Raw genomic sequence first — 25,787 nt, 5'->3', positions numbered from 1 at the left:
AACAGAAGATTTAAAAATCCCCCCTCTCTTTTTTTTCTTTTCTTTCTTTTTTTTTTTTTTTTCTTAAGGAGATGGGCCTCATTGCCCAGGCTGGAGTAGAGTGGCGTGATTATTGCTCACTGCAGTCTTGAACTCCTTGGTCTTAAGCTATCCTTTGGCTTCAGCCTCCCTAGTCCCTAGCTGGGACTACAGGCTGCACCATCACACCTGGCTTAATTTTTAAACATGTTTTTAGAGATGGCGGGGGGGTGTCTCACTATGTTACCCAGGCTGGTCTCGAACTCCTGGCCTGATGCAATCCTCCTGCCTCTGGCCTCCCGAGTAGCTGGGATTACCAGTGTGAGCCACCACACTCAGCTTCGCGCCTCCTTTTTTTTTTTTCTCAGAGATGGAGGTCTTGCTCTGTTGCCCAAGTGGTAGTGGTATGTCTATTCATAGGTGTGATCATAGTGCACTACAACCTCAAGGGATCCTCCCACCTCATCCTCTTGAGTAGCTGGAACTAGAGGTGCCCGGCTCTCTTAAAAACTATTAAAACCACATTGAAGCCTAGTTTCAGTTGATCCATTAAAAAATATTTATGTGTATATATACACATACACATTTGCTGTGTGTGCTTGTGTCTGTGTCTCTGTATGTGCGTAAGCATTCAGAAATTTGAGCAAACCAGCCATACGAATGTCTAGCTACTTAACTGCTTACCCAGAATTCTGGACTAAAATTGATTACTGATACTTCCTATAATTGGGTAGAAAAACATGTAGCTTTTCTTTTCTTTTTTTTTTTGAAACGGAGTCTCACTCTGCCGCCCAGGCTGGAGTGCAGTGGCACAATCTTGGCTCACTGCACCCTCCGCCTCCTGAGTTCAAGCGATTCTCCTGCCTCAGCCTCCTGAGTAGCTGGGATTACAGGGACCTGCCACCAAGCCTGGCTAAGTTTTTTGCTGGTTTCCAACTCCTGACCTCAGGTGATCCGCCTGCCTCTGCCTCCCAAAGTGCTGGGATTACAGGCATGAGCCACTGTGTCTGACTGAACATGTAGCTTTTTTTTCTTGTTCCAGAATTTTTATGTTTTATTGATATCAAACTGTATATTTATTTTAAGAAGAAAACAAATTTATTTTATTAGAATGAGAGACTTAGAATAGGAGTGAAAGGAATAAAATAACTAAAACTTATCATGGAAGTTTTTTTTGTTTTTTAGATTGCAATTTATAATCCTGAGTCATTAATTTATTGAGAAGAGGTGTTAGTTACAGCTTAAAAACTTTTTCTTTTGTGAGTTAACTAGAGACAGCAGAGAAAGTTTGTAGGAGTTTTGGATGGAGAGCACAATAGTTACAGCAATTATATTGCTGGGATTTAAGCCAATACAGTTTAGGTCTAATGCTTGGTGAATGACCCTGTTGAATGTCATGCCTTAAATATTAAACTCCTTTTTTTTTTCTTTTCTATTCATAGTGGTAGTCGCTCTTCTAAAACTTTTAAACCAAAGAAGAACATTCCAGAGGGTTCTCACCAGTATGAGCTCTTAAAACATGCAGAAGCCACACTTGGCAGTGGCAACCTTCGGATGGCTGTCATGCTTCCTGAGGGGGAAGATCTAAATGAATGGGTTGCAGTTAACAGTAAGTAGCCTTTCTATTTCTCAGTAGACTATGAATTAGGATAATAGCCTCATTGTTGGTGAGTGTTGGTGCTATCCATTCTAGGATTTAGTTAGCAAGCTAATACCATAAAAGAGTGATAATCTAACTTTAACCTTCATGTTACTTTATTATTATTTTTTGAGACAGGGTCTCACTCAGTCACCCAGGCTGGAAGACAGGAGTACAGTGGCACAGTTATGGCTCACTGCATGGTGAGCCTTCACCACCCGGGCTCAAGCAGTCCTCCCACCCTCAGCCTCTAGCATAGCTAGGACTGTAGGCACATACCACCATGCCTGGCTCATTTACAAACATGTTTTAGTAGAGATAGGGCTCAACTGTGTTGTCTAGGATGGTCTTGAACTCCTGATCTCAAGTGATCCTTCTGTCTCAGCCTTTCATGGTGCTAGAATTACAGGCACCAGTCACCACATCCAGTCCTTGTTATTTTATTTCTGAATATGGAATTTTATGAAATCTTGTTTCCTGTTTTAATACAAAGCATAGATTTACTATCTTCATTACAATAATAATTTTTCATTTATCAAACACTGTATAGACACGTCACTCTCCTTTCTACATGGATGATTTTATTTTATCTTTATAACCTTACGATGTAGGTATGATTATTATTTCGGTTTAAAAGATTAAGTTGAGATAATTAGTAACTTGCCTAGGTCATATAGCTATTAAATGGCAGAGCCTGGGCTCAAATGTACAGCTATAGAATTTCAGAGTCTATGGAGTCAACCACTATGGTAAATTGCCTTTTTCAGTGGCACACTCAGTTATTTGTCTAATTGTGCTTTTTTTTTTTCTTTTTCTTTTTTTTTTTATTATACTTTAAGTTCTAGGGTACGTGTGCATAACGTGCAGGTTTGTTACATATGTATACTTGTGCCATGTTGGTGTGCTGCACCCATCAACTTGTCAGCACCCATCAATTCGTCATTTATATCAGGTGTAACTCCCAATGCAATCCCTCCCCCGCCCCCATGATAGGCCCCGATGTGTGATGTTCCCCTTCCCGAGTCCAAGTGATCTCATTGTTCACTTCCCACCTATGAGTGAGAACATGCGGTGTTTGGTTTTCTGTTCTTGTGATAGTTTGCTAAGAATGATGGTTTCCAGCTGCATCCATGTCCCTACAAAGGACGCAAACTCATCCTTTTTTATGGCTGCATAGTATTCCATGGTGTATATGTGCCACATTTTCTTAATCCAGTCTGTCACTGATGGACATTTGGGTTGATTACAAGTCTTTGCTATTGTGAATAGTGCCGCAGTAAACATACGTGTGCATGTGTCTTTATAGCAGCATGATTTATAATCCTTTGGGTATATACCCAGTAGTGGGATGGCTGGGTCATATGGTACATCTAGTTCTAGATCCTTGAGGAATTGCCATACTGTTTTCCATAATGGTTGAACTAGTTTACAATCCCACCAACAGTGTAAAAGTGTTCCTATTTCTCCACATCCTCTCCAGCACCTGTTGTTTCCTGACTTTTGAATGATTGCCATTCTAACTGGTGTGAGATGGTATCTCATTGTGGTTTTGATTTGCATTTCTCTGATGGCGAGTGATGATGAGCATTTTTTCATGTGTCTGTTGGCTGTATGAATGTCTTCTTTTGAGAAATGTCTGTTCATATCCTTTGCACGCTTTTTGATAGGGTTGTTTGTTTTTTTCTTGTAAATTTGTTTGAGTTCTTTGTAGATTCTGGATATTAGCCCTTTGTCAGATGAGTAGATTGCAAAAATTTTCTCCCATTCTGTAGGTTGCCTGTTCACTCTGATGGTAGTTTCTTTTGCTGTGCAGAAGCTCTTTAGTTTAATCATATCCCATTTGTCAATTTTGGTTTTTGCTGCTGTTGCTTTTGGTGTTTTAGACATGAAGTCCTTGCCCATGCCTATGTCCTGAATGGTACCACGAATGTGCGAATGTTGAACCAGCCTTGCATCCCAGGGATGAAGCCCACTTGATCATGGTGGATAAGCTTTTTGATATGCTGCTGAATCCGTTTTGCCAGTATTTTATTGAGGATTTTTGCATCGATGTTCATCAGGGATATTGGTCTAAAATTCTCTTTTTTTGTTGCGTTTCTGGCAGGCTTTGGTATCAGGATGATGTTGGCCTCATAAAATGAGTTAGGGAGGATTCCCTCTTTTTCTGTTGATTGGAATAGTTTCAGAAGGAATGGTACCAGCTCCTCCTTGTACCTCTGGTAGAATTCAGCTGTGAATCCATCTGGTCCTGGACTTTTTTTGGTTGGTAGGCTATTAATTATTGCCTCAATTTCAGAGCCTGCTATTGGTCTATTCAGGGATTCAACTTCTTCCTGGTTTAGTCTTGGAAGAGTGTACGTGTCCAGGAAATTATCCATTTCTTCTAGATTTTCTAGTTGATTTGCGTAGAGGTGTTTATAGTATTATCTGATGGTAGTTTGTATTTCTGTGGTGTCAGTGGTAATATCCCCTTTATCATTTTTTATTGCGTCTATTTGATTCTTCTCTCTTTTCTTCTTTATTAGTCTTGCTAGTGGTCTGTCAATTTTGTTGATCTTTTCAAAAAACCAACTCCTGGATTCATTGATTTTTTGGAGGGTTTTTTGTGTCTCTATCTCTTTCAGTTCTGCTCTGATCTTAGTTATTTCTTGCCTTCTGCTAGCTTTTGAATGTGTTTGCTCTTGCTTCTCCAGTTCTTTTAATTGTGATGTTAGAGTGTCAATTTTAGATCTTTCCAGCTTTCTCTTGTGGGCATTTAGTGCTATAAATTTCCCTCTACACACTGCTTTAAATGTGTCCCAGAGATTCTGGTATGTTGTATCTTTGTTCTCATTGGTTTCAAAGAACATCTTTATTTCTGCCTTCATTTCGTGATGTACCCAGTAGTCATTCAGGAGCAGGTTGTTCAGTTTCCATGTAGTTGAGTGGTTTTGATTGAGTTTCTTAGTCCTGAGTTCTAGTTTGATTGCACTGTGGTCTGATAGACAGTTTGTTATAATTTCTGTTCTTTTACATTTGCTAAGGAGTGCTTTACTTTCAATTATGTGGTCAATTTTGGAATAAGTGCGATGTGGTGCTGAGAAGAATGTATATTCTGTTGATTTGGGGTGGAGAGTTCTATAGATGTCTATTAGGTCTGCTTGGTGCAGAGATGAGTTCAATTCCTGGATATCCTTGTTAACTTTCTGTCTCGTTGATCTGTCTAATGTTGACAGTGGAGTGTTGAAGTCTCCCAATATTATTGTATGGGAGTCTAAGTCTCTTTGTAAGTCTCTAAGGACTTGCTTTATGAATTTGGGTGCTCCTGTATTGGTTGCATATATATTTAGGATAGTTAGCTCTTCCTGTTGGATTGATCCCTTTACCATTATGTAATGGCCTTCTTTGTCTCTTTTGATCTTTGATGGTTTGAAGTCTATTTTATCAGAGACTAGGATTGCAACCCCTGCTTTTTTTTGTTTTCCATTTGCTTGATAGATCTTCCTCCATCCCTTTATTTTGAGCCTATGTATGTCTCTGCATGTGAGATGGGTCTCCTGAATACAGCAGACTGATGGGTCTTGACTCTTTATCCAGTTTGCCAGTCTATGTCTTTTAATTGGAGCATTTAGTCCATTTACATTTAAGGTTAATATTGTTATGTGTGAACTTGATCCTGCCATTATGATATTAACTGGTTATTTTGCTCGTTAGTTGATGCAGTTTCTTCCTAGCCTCGACGGTCTTTACATTTTGGCATGTTTTTGCAATGGCTGGTACCGGTTGTTCCTTTCCATGTTTAGGGCTTCCTTCAGGGTCTCTTGTAAGGCAGGCCTGGTGGTGACAAAATCTCTAAGCATTTGCTTATCTGTAAAGGATTTTATTTCTCCTTCACTTATGAAACTTAGTTTGGCTGGATATGAAATTCTGGGTTTAAAATTCTTTAAGAATGTTGAATATCGGCCCCCACTCTCTTCTGGCTTGTAAAGTTTCTGCCGAGAGATCTGCTGTTAGTCTGATGGGCTTCCCTTTGTGGGTAACCCGACCTTTCTCTCTGGCTGCCCTTAAGATTTTTTCCTTCATTTCAACTTTGGTGAATCTGGCCATTGTGTGTCTTGGAGTTGCTCTTCTCGAGGAGTATCTTTGTGGCGTTCTCTGTATTTCCTGAATTTGAATGTTGGCCTGCCCTACTAGGTTGGGGAAGTTCTCTTGGATGATATCCTGCAGAGTGTTTTCCAACTTGGTTCCATTTTCCCCCTCACTTTCAGGCACCCCAATCAGACGTAGATTTGGTCTTTTTACATAATCCCATACTTCTTGCAGGCTTTGTTCATTTCTTTTTCTTCTTTTTTCTTTTGGTTTCTCTTCTCGCTTCATTTCATTCATTTGATCCTCAATCGCTGATACTCTTTCTTCCAGTTGATCGAGTCAGTTACTGAAGCTTGTGGATTTGTCACGTATTTCTCGTGTCATGGTTTTCATCTCTGTCATTTCGTTTATGACCTTCTCTGCCTTAATTATTCTAGCTATCAATTCTTCCACTCTTTTTTCAAGATTTTTAGTTTCTTTGCGCTGGGTACGTAATTCCTCCTTTAGCTCTGAGAAGTTTGATGGACTGAAGCCTTCTTCTCTCATCTCATCAAAGTCATTCTCTGACCAGCTTTGATCTGTTGCTGGCGATGAGCTGCGCTCCTTTGCAGGGGGAGATGCGCTCTTATTTTTTGAATTTCCAGCTTTTCTGCCCTGCTTTTTCCCCATCTTTGTGGTTTTATCTGCCTCTGGTCTTTGATGATGGTGACGTATTTTGGTATAGGTGTTCTTCCTGTTTGATAGTTTTCCTTCTGATAGTCAGGACCCTCAGCTGTAGGTATGTTGGAGATTGTTTGAGGTCCACTCCAGACCCTGTTTGCCTGGGTATCAGCAGCAGAGGTTGCAGAAGATAGAATATTGCTGAACAGTGAGTGTACCTGTCTGATTCTTACTTTGGAAGGTTCCTCTCAGGGATGTACTCCACCCTGTGAGATGTGGGGTGTCAGACTGCCCCTAGTGGGGGATGTCTCCCAGTTGGGCTACTCAGGGGTCAGGGACCCACTTGAGCAGGCAGTCTGTCCGTTCTCAGATCTCAACCTCCGTGTTGGGAGATCCACTGCTCTCTTCAAAGCTGTCAGACAGAGTCGTTTGCGTCTGCACAGGTTTTTGCTGCTTTTTTTGTTGTTGTTGTTTAGCTGTGCCCTGTCCCCAGAGGTGGAGTCTACAGAGACAGGCAGGTTTCCTTGAGCTGCTGTGAGCTCCACCCAGTTCGAGCTTCCCAGCGGCTTTGTTTACCTACTTAAGCCTCAGCAATGGTGGGCGCCCCTCCCCTAGCCTCACTGCTGCCTTGCGGTTAGATCGCAGACTGCTGTGTTAGCAATGAGGGAGGCTCCGTGGGCGTGGGACCCTCCCGGCCAGATGTGTGTATAATCTCCTGGTGTGCCCGTATGCTTAAAGCGCAGTATTGGGGTGGGAGTTCCCTGATTTTCCAGGTGTTGTGTGTCTCAGTTCCCCTGGCTAGGAAAAGGGATTCCCTTCCCCCTTGCGCTTCCCAGGTGAGGCGATGCCTCGCCCTGCTTCAACTCTCACTGGTTGGGCTGCAGCACCTGACCAGCACTGATTGTCCGGCACTCCCTAGTGAGATGACCCCAGTACCTCAGTTGAAAATGCAGAAATCACCGGTCTTCTGTGTCGCTCGCGCTGGGAGTTGGAGAGTGGAGCTGTTCCTATTTGGCCATCTTGCTCTGCCCCCAGTTGTGCTTTTTTTAATTTTTATTTTGAGATGGAGTCTTGTTCTTTTGCCCAGGCTGGAGTGCAGTGACACGATCTCAGCTCACTGCAACCTCTGCCTCCTGGGTTCAAGCGATTCTTCTGCCTCAGCCTCCTGCGTAGCTGGGATTATAGGCATGCACCACCATGTCCGGCTAATTTTTGTATTTCTAGTAGAGATGGGGTTTCACCATGTTGGTCAGGCTGATCTCGAACTCCTGACCTTGTGATCCACCTGCTTCGACCTCCCAAAGTGCTGGGATTACAGGTGTGAGCCACCACGCCCAGCCAATTGTGCTTATTTTTTAAAAAAGACATCAAGTGGTGATCTTATGAAATTAGTAAAATGTGTTTATGAGATGTTCTTAACTCCTACAGAGAATAACGTATGAATAGTAATTATATTCTTGGGAATTAAGCCAGAGGAAGTTGAGGAATAAAAGATTCAGGGTTTTTCAACATTAGTGAAAAAAAAAATTAGAATTTTATAATTGAAGGAAATTGATTTGAATTCAGTAAAAATAAAATGAAATTTAATTGAAAGCATATGCAAAATGTCTAGGCTTTAAGAAAATGCAAAACAGTATTTTTCTTCTATTTGGTGGCCTCTTATTATAATTTGAACTATGTCTGGAATTTATAAATTGAGTGGCCCCCCTCTAATACCTTTTAGGAACCAGGAGATTTTATTATGATGTCTTAAAACTTACTGTGACAGCATTTACACAAGAGCCATGCTATTATTATGTGATTATCCTCCTGGACCAAGAGAGTCTAGTTATTTGAAATAAAGTGATTTATTTGCTTTATTGGTGAGGCCTGTCGTATTTCCAAGATGGTTCTGTGTCATCTCCAAGACAGTATTCGGAACAAATCTCCAATATATGTGTATGTTCTTTTTGTACGAATTTGTGCCTTTTTGTAAAATTTGAGAGTTCATTTACTCGTGTTTAAAATGTAAGGATGGCTGTATAGAGCTTCTGTAGTACAGTAGATTCTGACTTTTAAATATAAAAGCAATCATTTTCTGTCTGTATTCTGTCTCTTTCTCAATTGCCACAACTGAGTGTCTGTACCTCCCTTATCTGCTAGGGATACATTCCAAGATGACCAGTGGATTCCTGAAACCGGTGATAGGACTGAACCTTATATACACTGTGTTTTTTCCTATATACCACATACCTATGATAAAGCTTAATTCATAAAGATTAATTTAAAATTTATTAAAGATTAATTTAAAATTAAGCACAGCAAGAGATTAACAACTATTAATGAAATAGAACAATTATACTGTAGTAAAAATTATGTGAATATGGTCTCTCCCTTTCAAAATAATCTTATTGTGCTTTACTTAACCCTTCTTGTAATCCTTCACTCTGATAACCAAAGTGGCTACTATAAGTGATTAATGGGCAGGTATACAGCTAGACAGAGGGATGATTCACATCCCAAGTAGACGGAGTGAGATGGTGTGAAATTTCTTCACATTACTCAGAATGGCACACAATTTAAAACTTATATATTGTTTATTTCCGAAATTTTCCATTTAATATTTTCAGTCCGTGGTTGATCACAGATAACTGAAACCATGGATAGTGAAACCACAGATAAAGGGGGACTACTGTACTACTGAAACACCTAGAACTTTGAGAACTTTTAAAATTTCACAGTAATTCTATGATTTTACTACAGCTGGACACAGATTGCTCTGGACTGAGGCATTAGAACATCTGCTTAGGATATACTCTGTTTTGAAAATACAACATTTAACTGAAGTGTTGGACTGTAAAATTTTCCTTATTTATAGTAATCTTCCCAAATGACACTTGATGAAGTAGGTGAATAGGGTTGGAGTCAGGACAGATACTTGCACTCACTGGCAGTAATTCAGTAAACATTTCAGGTTCATAAAGGAGTAAAGGGAATTATTGAAAAGATTTATATCCAAATGATAGGTGAAAGTATAATTACTTGGCTAATACAGGAGAAAAATAGAATAATAAAAAATAATCCTAAAGAATATAAGGAGAGACTGGGTGCATTGGCTCACACTATAATCCCAGCATTTTGGGAGGCTGAGGTGGGAAGATTACTTGAGGCCAGGAGTTTGAGACTAGCCTAGGCAAGGCCTGTCTCTACAAAAATATAAAATAAAATAAATTAGCTGCGAGTGGTGGTTCATACCTGTAGTGCTAGCTACTCCAGAGGCTGAGGTGGGAGGATGGCTCGAGCCCAGGAGTTCGAGGTTAGCCTGGGCAGCATAGGGAGACCTCTTCTCTAAACAAATGAAATAAAAATTTACCCATCAAGGACTCTTGCATTCATAACTATAGTTGAGATCTCTCCCCAGGCTTCACGAGTTAGTCAGAACTGTACCTGATAACACTATTTTGATGTCTAAATGTGATTTCAAAGTGAACGTGTTCAAAAAGGAACACAGAAAAATATAATTGAAGTTATGAAAGTGACCAGTGGTCCATGTAAATAGAATCAGCGGATATTGACAAAGAAGAACAGGCAATTCAGCAGAGAAAGGATTATTTTTTCAACAAATGGTGGTGAACACTGGGACATCCAGATGCAGAAACATAAATCTAGACACAGATTTACACCTTTCAGAAAAATTAACATGAATTGAATGATAGACCTAAAAAAACAACACAATACTATAAAACTTCTAGGGAAAAAAAAAAAAAAGAAAAATCTATATGACCTTGGATTTGGTGATGAGTTTCTACATACAAAACCAAAAGTGTGCTTTTAAAAGAAAAAATAAATTAGACCTCATGAAAATTTAAGAGGCCAGGCACAGTGGCTCATGTCTGTAATCCCAGCATTTTGGGAGGCCCCGGTGGGTGGATCACTTGAGCTCAGAAATTCAAGACCATCCTGGCCAACATGATGAAACCGCATCTCTACTAAAAATACAAAAAAAAAGTTAGCCAGGCATGGTTGTGCATCCCTGTAGTTTCAGCTACTTGGCAGGCTGAGGCATGAAAAAATCCATGGTCATAATGGGAGATTTTAACAATCCTCTTTCAGTAACAGATAGAAAATGCAGAAGAAAAAATCAGTAAGGAATTAGAAAAATTTGAGCAGCATGATTAACAGACTTGACCTAGGAGCACATGACCTAAGCATCTAAGAGTATATATATGTACAGTTTCAAAAATGGAAACCAATACATTCTCTGACCATGGTGGAATTTGCTAGAAAGCAGTAGTAAACAGAAATCTCTATATGTTTGGAAAAAGTAAATCTCAATGAAAATTAGAAAATATTTTGAACTGAAATTTGGTGATGAAAATACTATATATGGAAATTTGTGGGATATATTATAGCTAAAGCTGTGTTAGAGGAAATTTAGAGCCTTACATAAATACATATATTAGAAAAGAAAAGGCCGGGCGCGGTGGCTCATGCCTGTAATCTCAGCACTTTGGGAGGCCCAGGCGGGCAGATCACAAGGTCAGGAGATGGAGACCATCCTGGCTAACACGGTGAAACCCTGTCTGCACTAAAAATACAAAAAATTAGCTGGGTGTGGTGGCAGGCGCCTGTAGTCCCAGCTACTCGGAAGGCTGAGGCAGGAGAATGGTGTGAAACGGGGAGGCGGAGCTTGCAGTGAGTGGAGATCTCCTCACTGCACTCCAGCCTGGGCGACAGAGTGAGACTCTGTCTCTAAAAAAAAAAAAAAAAAAAAGAAAAAATATTAAAAGTTAATGAACTAAGCATCATTCTCCAGAGGTTGGAAAAACAACAGCAAATTAAATGCACAGAAAGTTAAAAGAGATGAGGCCGGGTGCAGTGGTTCATACCTGTAATCCCAGCACTTTGGGAGGCCGAGGTGGGTGGATCACCTGAGATCAGAAGTTTGAGACAAGCCTGGCCAACATGGCAAAACCCCATCTCTACTAAAAATACAAAAATTAGCTGGGCATGGTGGGGCGTGCCTCTAGTCCCAGCTGCTTGGGAGGCTGAGGCAGGAGAATTGCTTGAACCCGGGAGGCGGAGGTTGCAGTGAGCTGAGATTGCGCCATTTCTCTCCAGCTTAGGCAACAAGAGTGAAACTCCATCTCAAAAAAAAAAAAAAGTTAAAAGAGGTTATCAGTAAAGAACAGAATTTATTAAAATAGAAAATAAACATAAAATGGAATCAGGCTGGGCGTGGTAGCTCACGCCTATAATCCCAGCACTTTGGGAGGCGGAGGTGGGTGGATCGCTTGAGGTCAGAAGTTCAAGACTAGCCTGGCCAACATGGTGAAACCCTGTCTCTACTAAAAATACAAAAATTAGCCGGTGTGGTGGCGGGTGCCTGTAATCCCACCTGCTTGGGAGGCTGAAGCAAGAGAATTGCTTGAACCCGGGAGGCAGAGGTTGCAGTGGGCCAAGATTGCAGCACTGAACTCCAGCCTGGGCAGCAGAGCAAGACTTCATCTCAAAAAAAAAATAATAATAGTTCTTTGAAAAGTCTAAAAATTTATAACTCCTGGTAAGATTGATCAAGAAAAAATTTTTTAATATTTTTAAAATATTAATTTAAAATATTAATTATTTAATAATATCTGAAAGGACAAATAACCAATATCAGGGATAAAAAAGGAAATACACACGAGATCTTACATAGCATTAAAAGTTGTAAGAGAATATTGTGAACAAGTTACAAATTTATCCCAATAAATTTGAAAGTTTAACTGAAATAACCGAATTCTTATAAAAATTCAACTTATCAAAGTTAACACTAGAATAAAAAATCTGAATAATCTTATAACTTAAAAAAATTGTAATCTGTTTAAAAACCTTGCCACAATAGTATTTCCATGAAACATTTAAGGAAGAAATAACACCAGTCTTTGACTCTTATAAAGAATGGAAAAAATACTAGTTTTATGAGTTCTACATGAACATTAGAAGAAAGGGAACTAGGTCATCTAACTTTTGAAATGAATGTAGATGTAAAAATTCTAATAAAAATATTAGTGAGTTAAATCTAATAACATTTTTAAAGTGTATATAATTCATTATGACTAAATTGAGTTTATTCCAGAAATGCAAAGATTAGTTTAACATCTGAGGGGCCTCAGGTTGTGGCTTACGCCTGTAATCCCAATACTTTGGGAGGCCAAGGTGGAAGGATTACTTGAGGCCAGGGGGTTCAGATCAGCCTAGGCAATATAGTGAGTCCCACTATTTGTTTTTTTTTTGAGGTGGAGTTTTGCTCTTGTTGCCCAGGCTGGAGTGCAATGGCATGATCTCGGCTCACTGCAACCTCTGCCTCCCAGGTTCAAGCGATTCTCCTGCCTTAGCCTCCCGAGTAGCTGGGATTACAGGCATGTGCCACTGTGCCCGGCTAATTTTGTATTTTTAGTAGAGACGGGGTTTCTCCATGTTGGTCAGGCTGGTCTTGAACTCCTGATCTCAGGTGATCCACCTGTATCAGCCTCCCAAAGTGCTGGGATTACAGGCGTGAGCCACTGCGCCGGGCTAAATCCCACTATTTATAAAAAATTTTAAAAGTTAACCAGCTGTGGTGTTGCATGCCTGTAGTCCTAATTACTCAAAGAGGTTGAGGCGGGAGGATTGTTTGAACCCAGGAGTTTGAGGCTCCAGTGAACTCTGACTGCACCCCAGGTGTGGGCAATAGAGTGAGATCCTACCTCAAAAAAAAAAAAAAAAAAAATTAGAAAAAAAATGTAAATTGGTCACTGTAATTCATTGCATTAACCAAAATCAAGGAGGAAAAAAATTATATCACAGCAATACATGCAGAAAAACCATTTGTTAAAATTCAAAATCAATTTGTAATAAAAGAGTTACCAAGTAATAGATGAGAACTTTCTTCTGATAAAGCTATCTATTTGCAGAATAGCTATAACAGTATAATAGTAAATGTTGAAATTTTTTCTTTTTTTCTTTTTTTTTTTGAAATTTTTTCTTAATTTAGGAAAGAGTCTAGGATATCCGCCACCAATATGTTACTGGAGTCCTTTTTTTTTTTTTTGAGACGAAGTCTTGCTCTGTCACCCAGGCTGGAGTACAGTGGCGTGATCTCGGCTCACTGCAGCCTCTGCCTCCTGGGTTCAAGCAGTTTCCCTGTCTCAGCCTCCTGAGTAGCCGGGACTACAGGTGCACACTGCCAATTTTTGGTATTTCGGTAGAGCAATGTGGTTTTACACTGCCATGTCTGGCCAATTTTTGGTATTTCGGTAGAACAATGTGGTTTGACCATATTGTTCAGGCTGGTCTCGAACTCCTGACCTCAGATGGTCCACCCGCCTTGGCCTCCCAAAGTGTTGGGATTACAGGCGTGAGCCACCGCGCCTGGCCAGTTACTGGAGTCTTAACCAATTCAGTAAGGCAAGAAAAATAATAAAAAATATACTGACTGGAAAGGAAGAAAGAATTATTCTTTTCATTTATAGCCAATGAAAGTAAATATGTTGATTGGTCTGAAAATCCCTTTTTGGAAAAGAAAATATGTTGAAAATCTAAAAGACCATGATTATTATTACTAATAGATGTATTTAATGAGGTGGTCAGCTTGGGTCAATATAAAATTATGAATATCTCATCACCAGGAAATAGAGGCCAAAAGAAAGAAAAACGAACAAAAAGGAAAAAAAAATAGCATCAAAAATATCAACCTAGGAACAAATCTAATGAAACCTGAAAACTATTCCTTTATGATTAGTGCATTTTGTTTTCTTTTTTTAAAATTAAATTTTTATGTTTTTGAGGAGGTTTTGCCCTGTCATCCAGGTTGGAGTGCAGTGGCACGATCATGGCTCACTGTAGCTTTAAAATTCCCTGGCTCAAGTGACCCTCCCACCTCAGCCTACTAGAGTATTCCAGAGTGCTGGGGTTATAGGCATGACCACTATGCCCAGCTAATTTATTTATTATTTAATTTTTTGTAGTGATGGGATTTTACTGTGTTGCCCAGGGTGGTCCCAAACTCTGGGGCTCAAGTGATCCTCCCCAGGCCTTGGTCTCCCTGAGTGCTGGGGTTACAGGTGTGAGCCATCATGCCTGGCCTATGCTCTTTTTAAACTTAATTGTCTTGCCTTTCACATTTAGAGGTACAGTCTACTTGGAATTGCTTTTTGGGTATGACATGAGTGAAGAGTCTAATTTTATTTGATTTCATTTTATATATTTATTTATTTTTTTTTTTGAGACGGAGTTTCGCTCTTGTTGCCCAGGCTGGAGTGTGATGACGTGATCTCAGCTCACTGCAACCTCTGCCTCCCAGGTTCAAGTGATTCTCCTGCCCCAGCCTCCCAAGTAGCTGGGATTACAGGCATGTGCCACCATACCCAGCTAATTTTGTATTTTTAGTAGAGACAAAGTTTCTCCATGTTGATCATGGCTGGTCTTGAACTCCCAGCCTCAGGTGATCCGCCTGCCTCAGCCTCCCAAAGTGCTGGAATTACAGGCGTGAACCACTGCTCCCGGCCTCATTTTACTTTATTTTTTTGAGACAAGGTCTCATTCTTTGGCTCAGACTGGGATGCAGTGGCGAGATCGTAGCTCACTATAGCCTCGAACTCCTGGGCTCAAGCAGTCTGTCTTAGCCTTCTGAGTGGTGTGGCTCGGACTGCAGGAGAGCACCACCATACTTGGCTAATTTTTAAAATATTTTTTTGCAGAGGTGGGGTCTTGCTATGTTCCCCAGGCTGGTCTTGAACTCCTGGCCTCAAGCCATTCTCTTGCCCCAGCCTCCCAAAGTGCTGGGATTACAGGTGTGAGCCAACTGTGCCTGGCCAGGTTTTATTTTTTCCTGATAGCAATAACCAGTTGACTCAAATATTTATGAAAAGATTGTCCTTTGCTCATTCTGCAGTGATGGCTATGCCATAAATCAAATGTTTCATCTATGTTCGCATCTGTTTCTGTGATTGCCTAGGTCTCTCTTCTGTTGCATTGGTCTACTAAAATCATACTGTTTTATTCATTGTGCTTTATAAATCTTAATACTTACCTTAGTTTTTGTTTTGAGACATATTCTGTCACGCAGGCTGGAGTGCGGTAATGTGATCATGGCTCACTGCAGCCTGACTTCCTGGGCTCAAGGAGTCCTCCCACCTCAGCCTCCTGTGTAGCTGGAACCACAGGCATTCACCACTATGCTCAACTAATTTTATTTTTATTTTTATTGGCAGAGACGAGGTCTCAGTGTGTTTCCCAGGCTGGTCTTAAATTCTTGGGCTCAAGCGATTCTCCAGCCTTGGCCTGTGAATGTGTTGGGATTATAGGTGCGATGCATCATGCCCAGCCTGGTTCTTCTTTAAGAATGTGTTGGATATTCTTGCCTTGTTGCATTTTCAAATAAATTTTAGCCTTTTTGGGGCCTATGGAATGGCATTTCATTTCAATTTGTAGTTCTGTGATTACCAACATCTCTTCATAGGACATTTGACCACCTGGACATTTCTTTTGTGAAGTGACAGTTTAAAACTGTCTCACATTTTTCAGCTGTGTTGTCTTTTTCTTACTGATCTATATGAGTTCTTTATATATTCTGGATAAAAGGTTTCTGTTGTTTGTATATGTTGCAAATAATTTCTTTCTCTCTGTGCTTGCCTTTTTGCTCTCAAGGGAGTTGTTTGATAAACACAAGCTCCTCATTTCAGTGTGTTGAGACTTCTGTGTATGGTTTTCACCTGTTCTTTGTAGGGGAAAGAACACTGATAAGCCTATTCTGTTCAAGTACAATAAAATTTCATTTTAAATTTAGCCATTTTGTTTTACTTACAACTGATATTTGCTTTACAGCTGTGGATTTCTTCAATCAGATCAACATGCTTTATGGAACCATCACAGACTTCTGTACAGAAGAGAGTTGTCCAGTGATGTCAGCTGGCCCAAAGTAAGACATAGTTAATGATCAGTTTCTTATTTTTACATTATTTTACTGTTCTTAGAGAAGAACGGGGTTTCTGACCATGTAATTTTTTCTACTTAGCATCTCTTTCTGAGGTTTGCAGTGACTATTAATCTAGATTCCTTAGCTTGGGCTTTGTGACTCTCCATCCTGCCTTTTCTCTGTTTGCTGATGTGTCTTCTCTGGTCTATCCTAACTGGATTACTGGAAATACCTTGCTATTCCATCTCCGTTACTTACATTCTCTGGAAGCTTGCTTATTCTCTTCTTCTCTTGGACATTTTTCTTCTCTTCCATTTCACTCCTGTCATTTTCTGTCAATATTTCAAAAAATCTTACTGATCTTCAAGTCTTTTTTCAAATACTTCTCTGTCAAAGCCTTCTGATTTCATCAGACTATTTAACTTTTTTACCTTTGTAATGATATTTGTTTGTTATATTTCTTACACTATTCATACATGTTTTATTTAACCTGTTGGATTTGTCCTTCTTTTAATTCCCTTTTGGTGCAAGGACAGAGCTTGCCACCTTGTTTTAACATCCAAAAAATGTGGGTTGAATCCGTATATTTTGGAAACTGGCTTTTATTATTACTTCTACTAATAATAACAATGGCAGTTACCATTTATTTAGTGGTACCTAAATGTAAGGCCTTTCATACATATTTTTTACCTCATATGTCAACATTCATTATAAAAATATTGCTCTATGCATTGCCATAGACTCAAAGAATTTAGTCAAATGATCAAAGAGCCCATAACAGAAGTATAATATTGTAGCTCAGGAAAGATATGGAGATACCATGTGAAGACGTAAAATAAGTTGGCAGTTCTCAGTAAAGAGAAAGGGAGATCACGCTAGCAAAGACACAAAGCTGTGTTTCAACCTTCACTTCTTTCTAGCCCGTGGAGATGAGTATAGCTGCAGAGCTATTCAAAATCTAGTGTCTGTCAATTCCCTTCCTCCGTTTAGACCTCTTCCTGCAGAAGTATGTTTGTGGTTTTTACCCGTCACAGGACTGTTTACTTTGGAGCAACGTCTTCTGTGGACTTTATATGGGGTTTGTAGTTGCAGGTGCGTCTGTTGTTCTCTCCTCACCCTATTTGAACTTGTATGAACTGTCATACTCCCCACCTCGCCTGTTTGAAAAGTCTAGTCAAGATAGCCCCGTTAAAAAATAATGTTGTTTAGGCTGGACACGGTGGCTCACGCCTACAATCCCAGCACTGTGGGAGGCTGAGACTGGCAGATCATTACCTGAGGTCAGGAGGTTGAGAGCAACCTGGGCAACATGGTGAATCTCGTCTCCACTAAAAATAGAAAAATTAGCTGGGTGTGGTGGTGCGCATCTGTAATCCCAGCTACTAAGGAGGTTGAGGCACGAGAATCACTTAAACCTGGGAGGTGGAGGTGAGGTTGCAGTGAGCTGAGATCGTGCCACTGCACTCCAGCCTGACTGATAGAGTGAGACTCTGTCTCAACAAAAAAGTGATTTAAAGACATAGGTGTCTCCTAGTTTTATCATCAAAGGTAGAGTGTGAGTTTCTGTTACTTGTTATTTTGGGAAGGTATCTTAGAGGAACAGGGGCATTTAGAAATGAAATACTTTTGGAAAACTAGTATTAGTATTAATTCTTGTCAATATTACTGATGTTCACTTTGGTTAAGCTTCACTTGTGAAAATAGATGTTTTTAGTTTTTCTTTTCTATGGTCAGTTTTACCTTGAGAAATTAAATAGCACTGCCTTCTAAGAAAGCCAGTTCTTCTGGCTTGAGAGCTGTTTGTCTCTGTTCCTGTATGCATGCATGCATGCGTACATAACGTTAAAGCTGTGTGGTCTCCTGCCTGCCTGCTTCCCTCTCTTTCTCTTCTTTCTTCCTTCTTTTCCTTCCTTTCTCCCTCCTCCTGTTTCTTCTTTCTCTACATCCCTTTTCTTCTTCCTTTTCTTCTTTTCTTTTCTCCCTTCCTCCCTCCCTTCCTTTCTCCTTCTTTTTTTGCTGGGGGGCGGGGAGAATCTTGACATTTCCTAGTCATTAGTGCTAAGAAGATGTAGTTGTTGTCAGTTTTTCATTTTTACCAGCAGATGCAGGATTGTGCCTAGGAGAGGCATTTGTTAATACTTAATAAATGCTAAGCCCCTTGCAAATTAGTATTGAATGATGGCTCATAGAACTTTGTTCTCAGATACTGTTTTTTAATTTTAATTTTATTTTTTTTTGATACAGAATCTTGCTCTGTTGCCCAGGCTAGAGTGCAGTGGTGCGATCTTGGTTTACTGCAACCTCTGCATCCTTGGTTCAAGAGATCTTCCTGCCTCAACCTCTTTGAGTAGCTGGGATTACAGGTGCATGTCACCATACCCAGCTGTTTTTGTATTTTTCATATAGACAGGATTTCATCATGTTGGCCCGGCTGGTTTCAAACTCCTGACCTAAAGTGATCTGCCCTCCTCGGCCTCCCAAAGTGCTGGGATTACAGGGGTGAGCCACTGCGCCTGGCCCTCAGTTACTGATTTTTATTATTATTAAAAAAGAAATTGTGCATTGGAGTTTGCAGTTTACAAGTTCATGCTGTGATGACAGAAATACATTTCAAAGAGAATAGTCTGTCAAAGGTAGAATGAGAAAGGCACCGCGGCAAAATAGAGCTACAAAATGAAGGAAGTCATCCTAAGTATAAACACAACGAAAGAAAAAGAAGAGATTAGGGAGTCATAGTTGTAAACTCTAAAGGTCTAAGCGATATACAATCATTTTATTTTTCAAAAAGCCTTAGGATATAGAAAGTTAATATTTTTTAAAAACACTTCAGAATATTGAAAATGATTCTTTGGTTTACCTTGTCTGTTTCTGATTTTTACATTTAAATATGAATGTGAAACATCTGAAAATGATTGACAAGATGAAAAACATGATTGTGAGGGAAAGTTAAAAATGTTAAGGTTTCTTCACATAAGGTAGTAAACATGGGTTGTGCCCCTGTCTCTTAAGAATAATTACAGTCTGGGGATGGTGGCTCACACCTGTAATCTCAGCACTTTTGGAGGCCAAGGTGGGAGGATTGCTTGAGCCCAGGAGTTCAAGGGTGCAGTGAGCTATGCTCGTGCCACTGTACTTCAGCCTAAGCTGCAGAGCAAGACCCTGTCAAAAAAAAAAAAAAAAAGGGTAATGATGGCTAAAATCTTACCATTCATGGTCTCTGTCTCCTAAGAGGAGCAAACAAGGAGATACAATAGGCTTAAATTGCACTGAGAACTTTAGTATTATACTAGAAAGAATCTTTTGACTGTGAAAGTGATTAAACAATAAAAAGAGAATATCAAGAGGTGTTGGAAAGTATCTCCTTGGAGACCTTCAAAATGAACTTGATAGTCATCCCTATTGCCCCACTTTTGGCAGTAAGGTTGTCTACAGAATGTTTAATTCAGGTATATCTTGTTTAATATTATTGTTCAGGTATAAGTAGTTCTGATTAAATTGAAAGCATCCTCATCCTATTCAAAGATAATTGTTATTGTTTAAAATATCCTGTAGTATTTTTTCTGTTACATGTTGTCATCTCCTTTCCCAGGCTAACTGACCTATCATTTAGCCCAAACTCTGGGGACAAGGGTAGAATTGAATCAAAGGGAGAGAAGTTAAGCAGCAGAAGTAACCTTTTGGAAACTAAAATACTAAATGCTAATTGAATTTAGAGATTTTTTCACTTTGGAATTTCACCTGTATGCATCTTCCTTATCTCAAAAATTTTTTTTTTTGAGACGGAGTCTCGCTCTGTTCCTCAGGCTGGGATGGGCACCATCTTGGCTCACTGCAACCTCTGCCTCCCTGATTCAAGCAATTTCTGGCTAATTTTTGTATTTCTAATACAGATGGGGTTTCGCCATATTGGCCAGGCTGGTCTTGAACTCCTGACCTCAAGTGATCCACCCGCCTCAGCCTTCTGAAGTGCTAGGATTACAGGTGTGATCCACCATGCCTGGCCTCTTTTAGGGTACTTATCATACTGTTTTTACATCTTCACTTTTGAGGCTGTCCTTTCTACTAGCCTATTTTCCTTGAGAGTAGGGAAAGTGTCTTTCATTTTAGTGTTTCTTGTTCTTAGTATCTTTTACATGGAAGGTACATATTAGATATTTATTGAATCAAAGGATGGTGGTGTTCTGCTAATACCAAAAGCCTTTATTTGGGTTGCAAATTTTCTTTGGACCTTCTTTTTTTTTTTTTTCTTTTTCTTTTTTTTATTATTTATTTATTTATTTATTTATTTTTATTATACTTTAAGTTCTAGGGTACATGTGCATAACGTGCAGGTTTGTTGCATATGTATACATGTGCCATGTTGGTGTGCTGCACCCATCAACTCGTCAGCACCCGTCAATTCATCATTTATATCAGGTATAACTCCCCAATGCAATCCCTCCCCCTCCCCCCTCCCCATGACAGGCCCCATTGTGTGATGTTCCCCTTCCCGAGTCCAAGTGAGCTCATTGTTCAGTTCCCACCTATGAGTGAGAACATGGACCTTCTTTAAAGACATGTTTAGCTCTTCAGCCAAATGTACTCAAATATGAAATCATTCTCATCTTCATTAATCTTATTTTGGTGCTTCTGTGTCATTCTCTATCCTTAACCAAATTTAAAGCCCCAAGTTTAGAAGAATTGTACTGCGTAAGGAGAAGTTTTTTTTAAGGAAGAAAAACAACCATAAAGTACAAAAGTAGTCATCACAGAACTAGGAAGTAAGCTAGTTTTTCTACTACAATAATGTGTGATTCTAAAATATAAATGCTGTTTATGACAGCTATGCAGAAAAATTCAGACGTGAGGAGAGCATAGAAACACAAAACATGAGTTTGTTGGGATCTACTTAGTTTGAATTGTGATAAATGCAAAGTAGTCCACTGGATATTTAAAAATATATCTTTATTTGGAGGAGCAGAGTGTTGAAAACATGTCTGTGTGTACATTAGTAATATAGATACATAAAATATATACACTGTGTATAGGTATATACTAATCTTCTGTGTGCTTTTTATCTCTCCAATGCAGGTATGAGTATCATTGGGCAGATGGAACGAACATAAAGAAACCTATAAAGTGCTCTGCACCAAAGTATATTGATTACTTGATGACTTGGGTTCAGGACCAGTTGGATGATGAGACGTTATTTCCATCAAAAATTGGTATAATTATTTTTTGTAATTGGGATCCATCATGATTTATCTTTTATATGTTTATAGAATTTTCCTCCCTTTTTCCACTATATCTAGTTGGAGAGTTCTTTATGGCTGTTTTGATGTATGTATATGTTATGCACCCCCCAAGAAGAGGCACAAAAGTTTGTTAACACAGTGGTAAAATAAGCAAGTGATCCTATGTGAATTGAGCTTTCTCCTTTTAACTTAGTGCTTTTAAATGCATAATTAGCTGAAAGGATAGGTATATAGAAAATAAATGATCTCCCTCTCTTAAGGTAATTATTTTTTGATGATATTCTAGATTAAAGTATCACTGAGTTTATTTTCAGACAATGATAGTTTTTTTTAATACTTTAAAAAACAATTACGATCATCACTGAGAATAAACTTACTTCCCTGAAGTAAAGGAAAGGCTTAAAAAGCCCTTTCAGTAGAAAGTTCTAACTGGAGGGTTATTCCTATTCCAGGAACAATGGTAAAGTACCATACGTAACATACATTTCTAATCTTATGCACTTAAAGGTGTTTATCTTTTTCAAACCAAATTTATCATGAACATTAAGGTAAACCCTCTATTTTATTTTATTTATTTTAATCTAATATATTTAGACAGAGTCTCTATCACCCAGACTGGAGTTCAGTGGCATGATCTCAGCTCACTGCAACCCCCACCTCCCAGGTTCAAGTTATTCTCCTGCCTCAGCCTCCCAAGTAACTGGGACTACAGACGTCCGCCACCACACCCAGCTAATTTTTTTGTATTTTTGGTAGAGACAGGGTTTCATCATGTTGACCAGGCTGGTCTCGAACTCCTGACCTCAGGTGATATGCCCACTTCGACCTCCCAAAGTGCTGGGAACTCTCTCTATAATTTTAAATGATGAGATCAGTATATCTAGGATAGTAACAAAATCTGGCCCATGTTTTAGAACAAAGAGAATGGGTATTGAGTAGATAGCTAAAAACATCTGCCACAGTCTTATCTGCTTATTTAGGGAAGTTCATATGGCTTCTATCCAGTGTTATTTAGTAATATATTTGTGATCAAAAGGGAGTTTGAATTTATGACCCACAATATGAATCTTACAAATTCAAATATTAAGCTGTGTGAGAAGAAAACAAGATTTGAGGGGTTGCTGTATCATCAGCTGAGTGACTTTTGCTTTTTGTATTTACTTTTAAGGGCCTCTGAACTCCAGTCTGGGTGATAGAGACTCTGTCTAAAAAAATTAGATTAAAATAAATAAAATAAAATAAAGGGTTTACCTTAATGTTCATGATAAATTTAGTGTGAAAAAGATAAATATTTTATATTTAAAAACATGACTGTCTAAATGTAAACAATTTCTACTTACAATTTCTACCAAGTAAGTCGAAATTGTTTACGTTTAGACTAGAAATTGTTTACATTTAGACAGTCATGTTTTTGCCTTCTCAAACTTTTTACAACTTACAACTGATTGTCTCAAAAAGCTAAGAATCTGCTCCTGTAGTGTTAGAACTTTTTGACATTTTATGATTTTTTTTTTGAAAAAAAAAAATGTGTTGAAGACAACAATATAAATAGTTGTTATTATGGAGTATTTTAAACATATTTATTGAATGCATTAACCACTTGGAACTTCTTTAATAAAAGAGCAATTTTTTAAGACTGAATTACTTATATGTATATATGTATCATAAGGGTTGGATGAGTGTCCCCACCTTGTCTCTCCTCTCTCATAATACAGTTTTAAAATTTTTATTTTGATCCAATTTCAAACTTGTAGAAAATTTGCAAGATTTATGCAAGGAAATGTAAAAAGAATCATACAAATCCTACATCCAGATTCTTTGTTGTTAACATCTTCCTCCTTCCCTCTCCCTTTCCCAACCTCTGTCACACATACACATATATTCATTCATTCCTTTTCTTAAACTGTTTGAGAGTAAGTTGCATATATGATGCCTTTAAAAACTTTAATATGTATTTCCTTAAAAAAATCACAGTACAGATACCAAATTAGGAAATTTATATTGATGCTATACTATATAGATCTTATTTGAGCTTTTCAGGTTTTCTTAATGTACTTCATAGCAAAGGAAATCTTTTATATTTGTTTTCATTTATTTGTTATCTCTTTAGCCTCCTTTGATCTGGAAATGTGCACTTTAGTCATTTTTGGTTTTTCATGACATTGATATTGTTGAAGAGTACATATTATTTTATAGATGTCCTTTCACTTTGGTTTGTCTTATGTGTCTTTGTGAACTATAGTAATTTTAAATGAGCAGTAGCAATATGATGGCAATATGATGACATTGAACCCAGTAGTACCAATTTTGGCTGTTTTGCCAGTCTGCGTCATTTAGCAAGTTTAACAAAGAATATGGGATTTTATACATTTTTAAAAATAAATTTTATTGTGTATATTTAAGATATACAACACGATGTTATGAGACTGTACATAATAAAATGGTTATTATAGTGAAACAGATTAAGATATCCATCATCTTACATAGTTACCCTTTTTCCCCCTGTGGTAAGAGCGGCTGTAATCTACTCATTTAGCAAAAATCCTGAATACAACATACTATTCTTCTTTAAAATTTTTTTTTTGAGACAAGATCTCACTCTGTTGCCAAAGCTGGAGTTCAGTGGCACAGTCATATCTTACTGCAGCCTCAATCTCCTGGGCTTAAGCAATCCTACTGCTTCAGCCTCCTAAGTAATTGGGGCCACAGGTATACACCACCATACCCAGCTAATTTCTAATTTTTTGTAGAGGCAAGGGGCCACTATGTTGCCCAGGCTGGTCTTGAACTCCTGGCTCAAGTGATCCTCCCACCTTATCCTCCCAAGTGTTGGGATTACAGGTGTGAGTCACCGCCCAGCCTCAGTACACTAAGTACACTATTGGTAACTATGGTCCTCATGTTATACATTAGATCTTTAGTCTTGTTCATTTTACATATCTGCTACTTTTCTATCCTTTCACTTAGCTTCACCACTCTCCCTGGTAGCCACTGTTTATCTCTGTACATTTGACTTAAAAAAAATTCCACATATGTGAGGTTATACAAGATTTTTCTTTTTGTGTCTGGCTTGTTTCACTTAGCGTAATGCCCTCCAGGTCTATCCATGTTGTGGTAAATTGCAAGATCTTCTCTTTTTGTAGCTGAATAATATTGCACTGTATATATATAACACAGTTTTAAAAATCCATTCATCTGTTGATGGACACCTGGGTTGTTTCCATATCTTGGCTATTGTGGGCAATGCTGTTGTGAACATAGGAGTGGAGATACGTTTACGACTGGGTTATTTCATTTCCTTTGGGTATATACCTAGAAGACGAATTGCTGGGTCATATGGTATTCTATTTTTAATTCTTTAGGAACCTCCATGCTGTTTTCCATAGTGGCCATACCAATCTGTGTTCCCATCAATGGTATATGAGTTCCCTCTTCTCCACAGGGATTTTGTATTTTTCTGCTTTTGTTATTTCAGTGCTGTAAAAGTGCTGTAATTTACAAATCAGTGAAATAGAGAATGTAGCTAATTTCAGGACAAATGTAGACCTGGAGTAGTAATGAAATAATTCCCATAGAAAAAAGTACAATATAAACTGCAAGCATTTTAAACAAAACTGAACGTGGTTAATGCATTATTTCTATTCAGCACATATTTGTATTGAGACTTAAGAAATATGATGATCTGGCCGAGCGCGGTGGCTCATGCCTGTAATCCCAGCACTTTGGGAGGCCGAGGCGGGCGGATCATGAGGTCAGGAGATTGAGACCATCCTAGCTAACATGGTGAAACCTCGTCTCTACTAAAAATACAAAAAAATTAGCCGGGCATGGTGGGTGCCTGTAGTCCCAGCTACTCAGGAGGCTGAGGCAGGAGAATGGCGTGAATCCGGGAGGTGGCGGAGCTTGCAGTGAGCGGAGATCGCGCCACTGCACTCCAGCCTAGGCAACAGAGCGAGACCCCATCTCAAAAAAAAAAAAAAAAAAAAAAGAAAAAGGAAAAAAAAAGAAATCTGATGATCTGAATGTGAGTTTTAGCTCCACTACCATCTTGGGTGTGTGTGTTTCATTTTAGAAATGCGGTGGTAGTATGTTAGAGACATAACAGGCTGTAATGAAGACTTAATTCTTTTATCATAAAAACTTTGAAGTTTCTTTTCATTCATGACATGTTGAGAACTTCTGAAAAGGTATAATGGGTATATGTATAAATTCATAAATACTACTTCTTTTCAGCCTTGTCTTGGTGATTTAT

At 38.8% G+C, this 25,787-nt stretch overlaps 1 protein-coding gene across 2 annotated transcripts in view; it reads left to right on the top strand.

The window, feature by feature from the left end:
• The window catches only part of MOB1B (MOB kinase activator 1B), an 88,577-nt gene that overhangs the window by 53,681 nt on the left and 9,109 nt on the right, over window positions 1–25,787 (top strand). For both annotated transcript variants that reach the window (XM_023190233.2, XM_023190234.2), the window contains 3 exons: window positions 1,461–1,627; window positions 16,211–16,304; window positions 21,372–21,505. In XM_023190233.2, coding sequence (XP_023046001.1) covers window positions 1,461–1,627; window positions 16,211–16,304; window positions 21,372–21,505 — 395 coding nt within the window. The remainder of the gene's footprint in view (window positions 1–1,460; window positions 1,628–16,210; window positions 16,305–21,371; window positions 21,506–25,787) is intronic.

This window comes from Piliocolobus tephrosceles, chromosome 3, assembly GCF_002776525.5.
Source record: "Piliocolobus tephrosceles isolate RC106 chromosome 3, ASM277652v3, whole genome shotgun sequence".
Lineage (NCBI taxonomy): Eukaryota > Metazoa > Chordata > Mammalia > Primates > Cercopithecidae > Piliocolobus > Piliocolobus tephrosceles.
The sequence above is the reverse complement of the archived record's forward strand: the minus strand, read 5'-3'. Positions and strand labels throughout refer to the sequence as shown.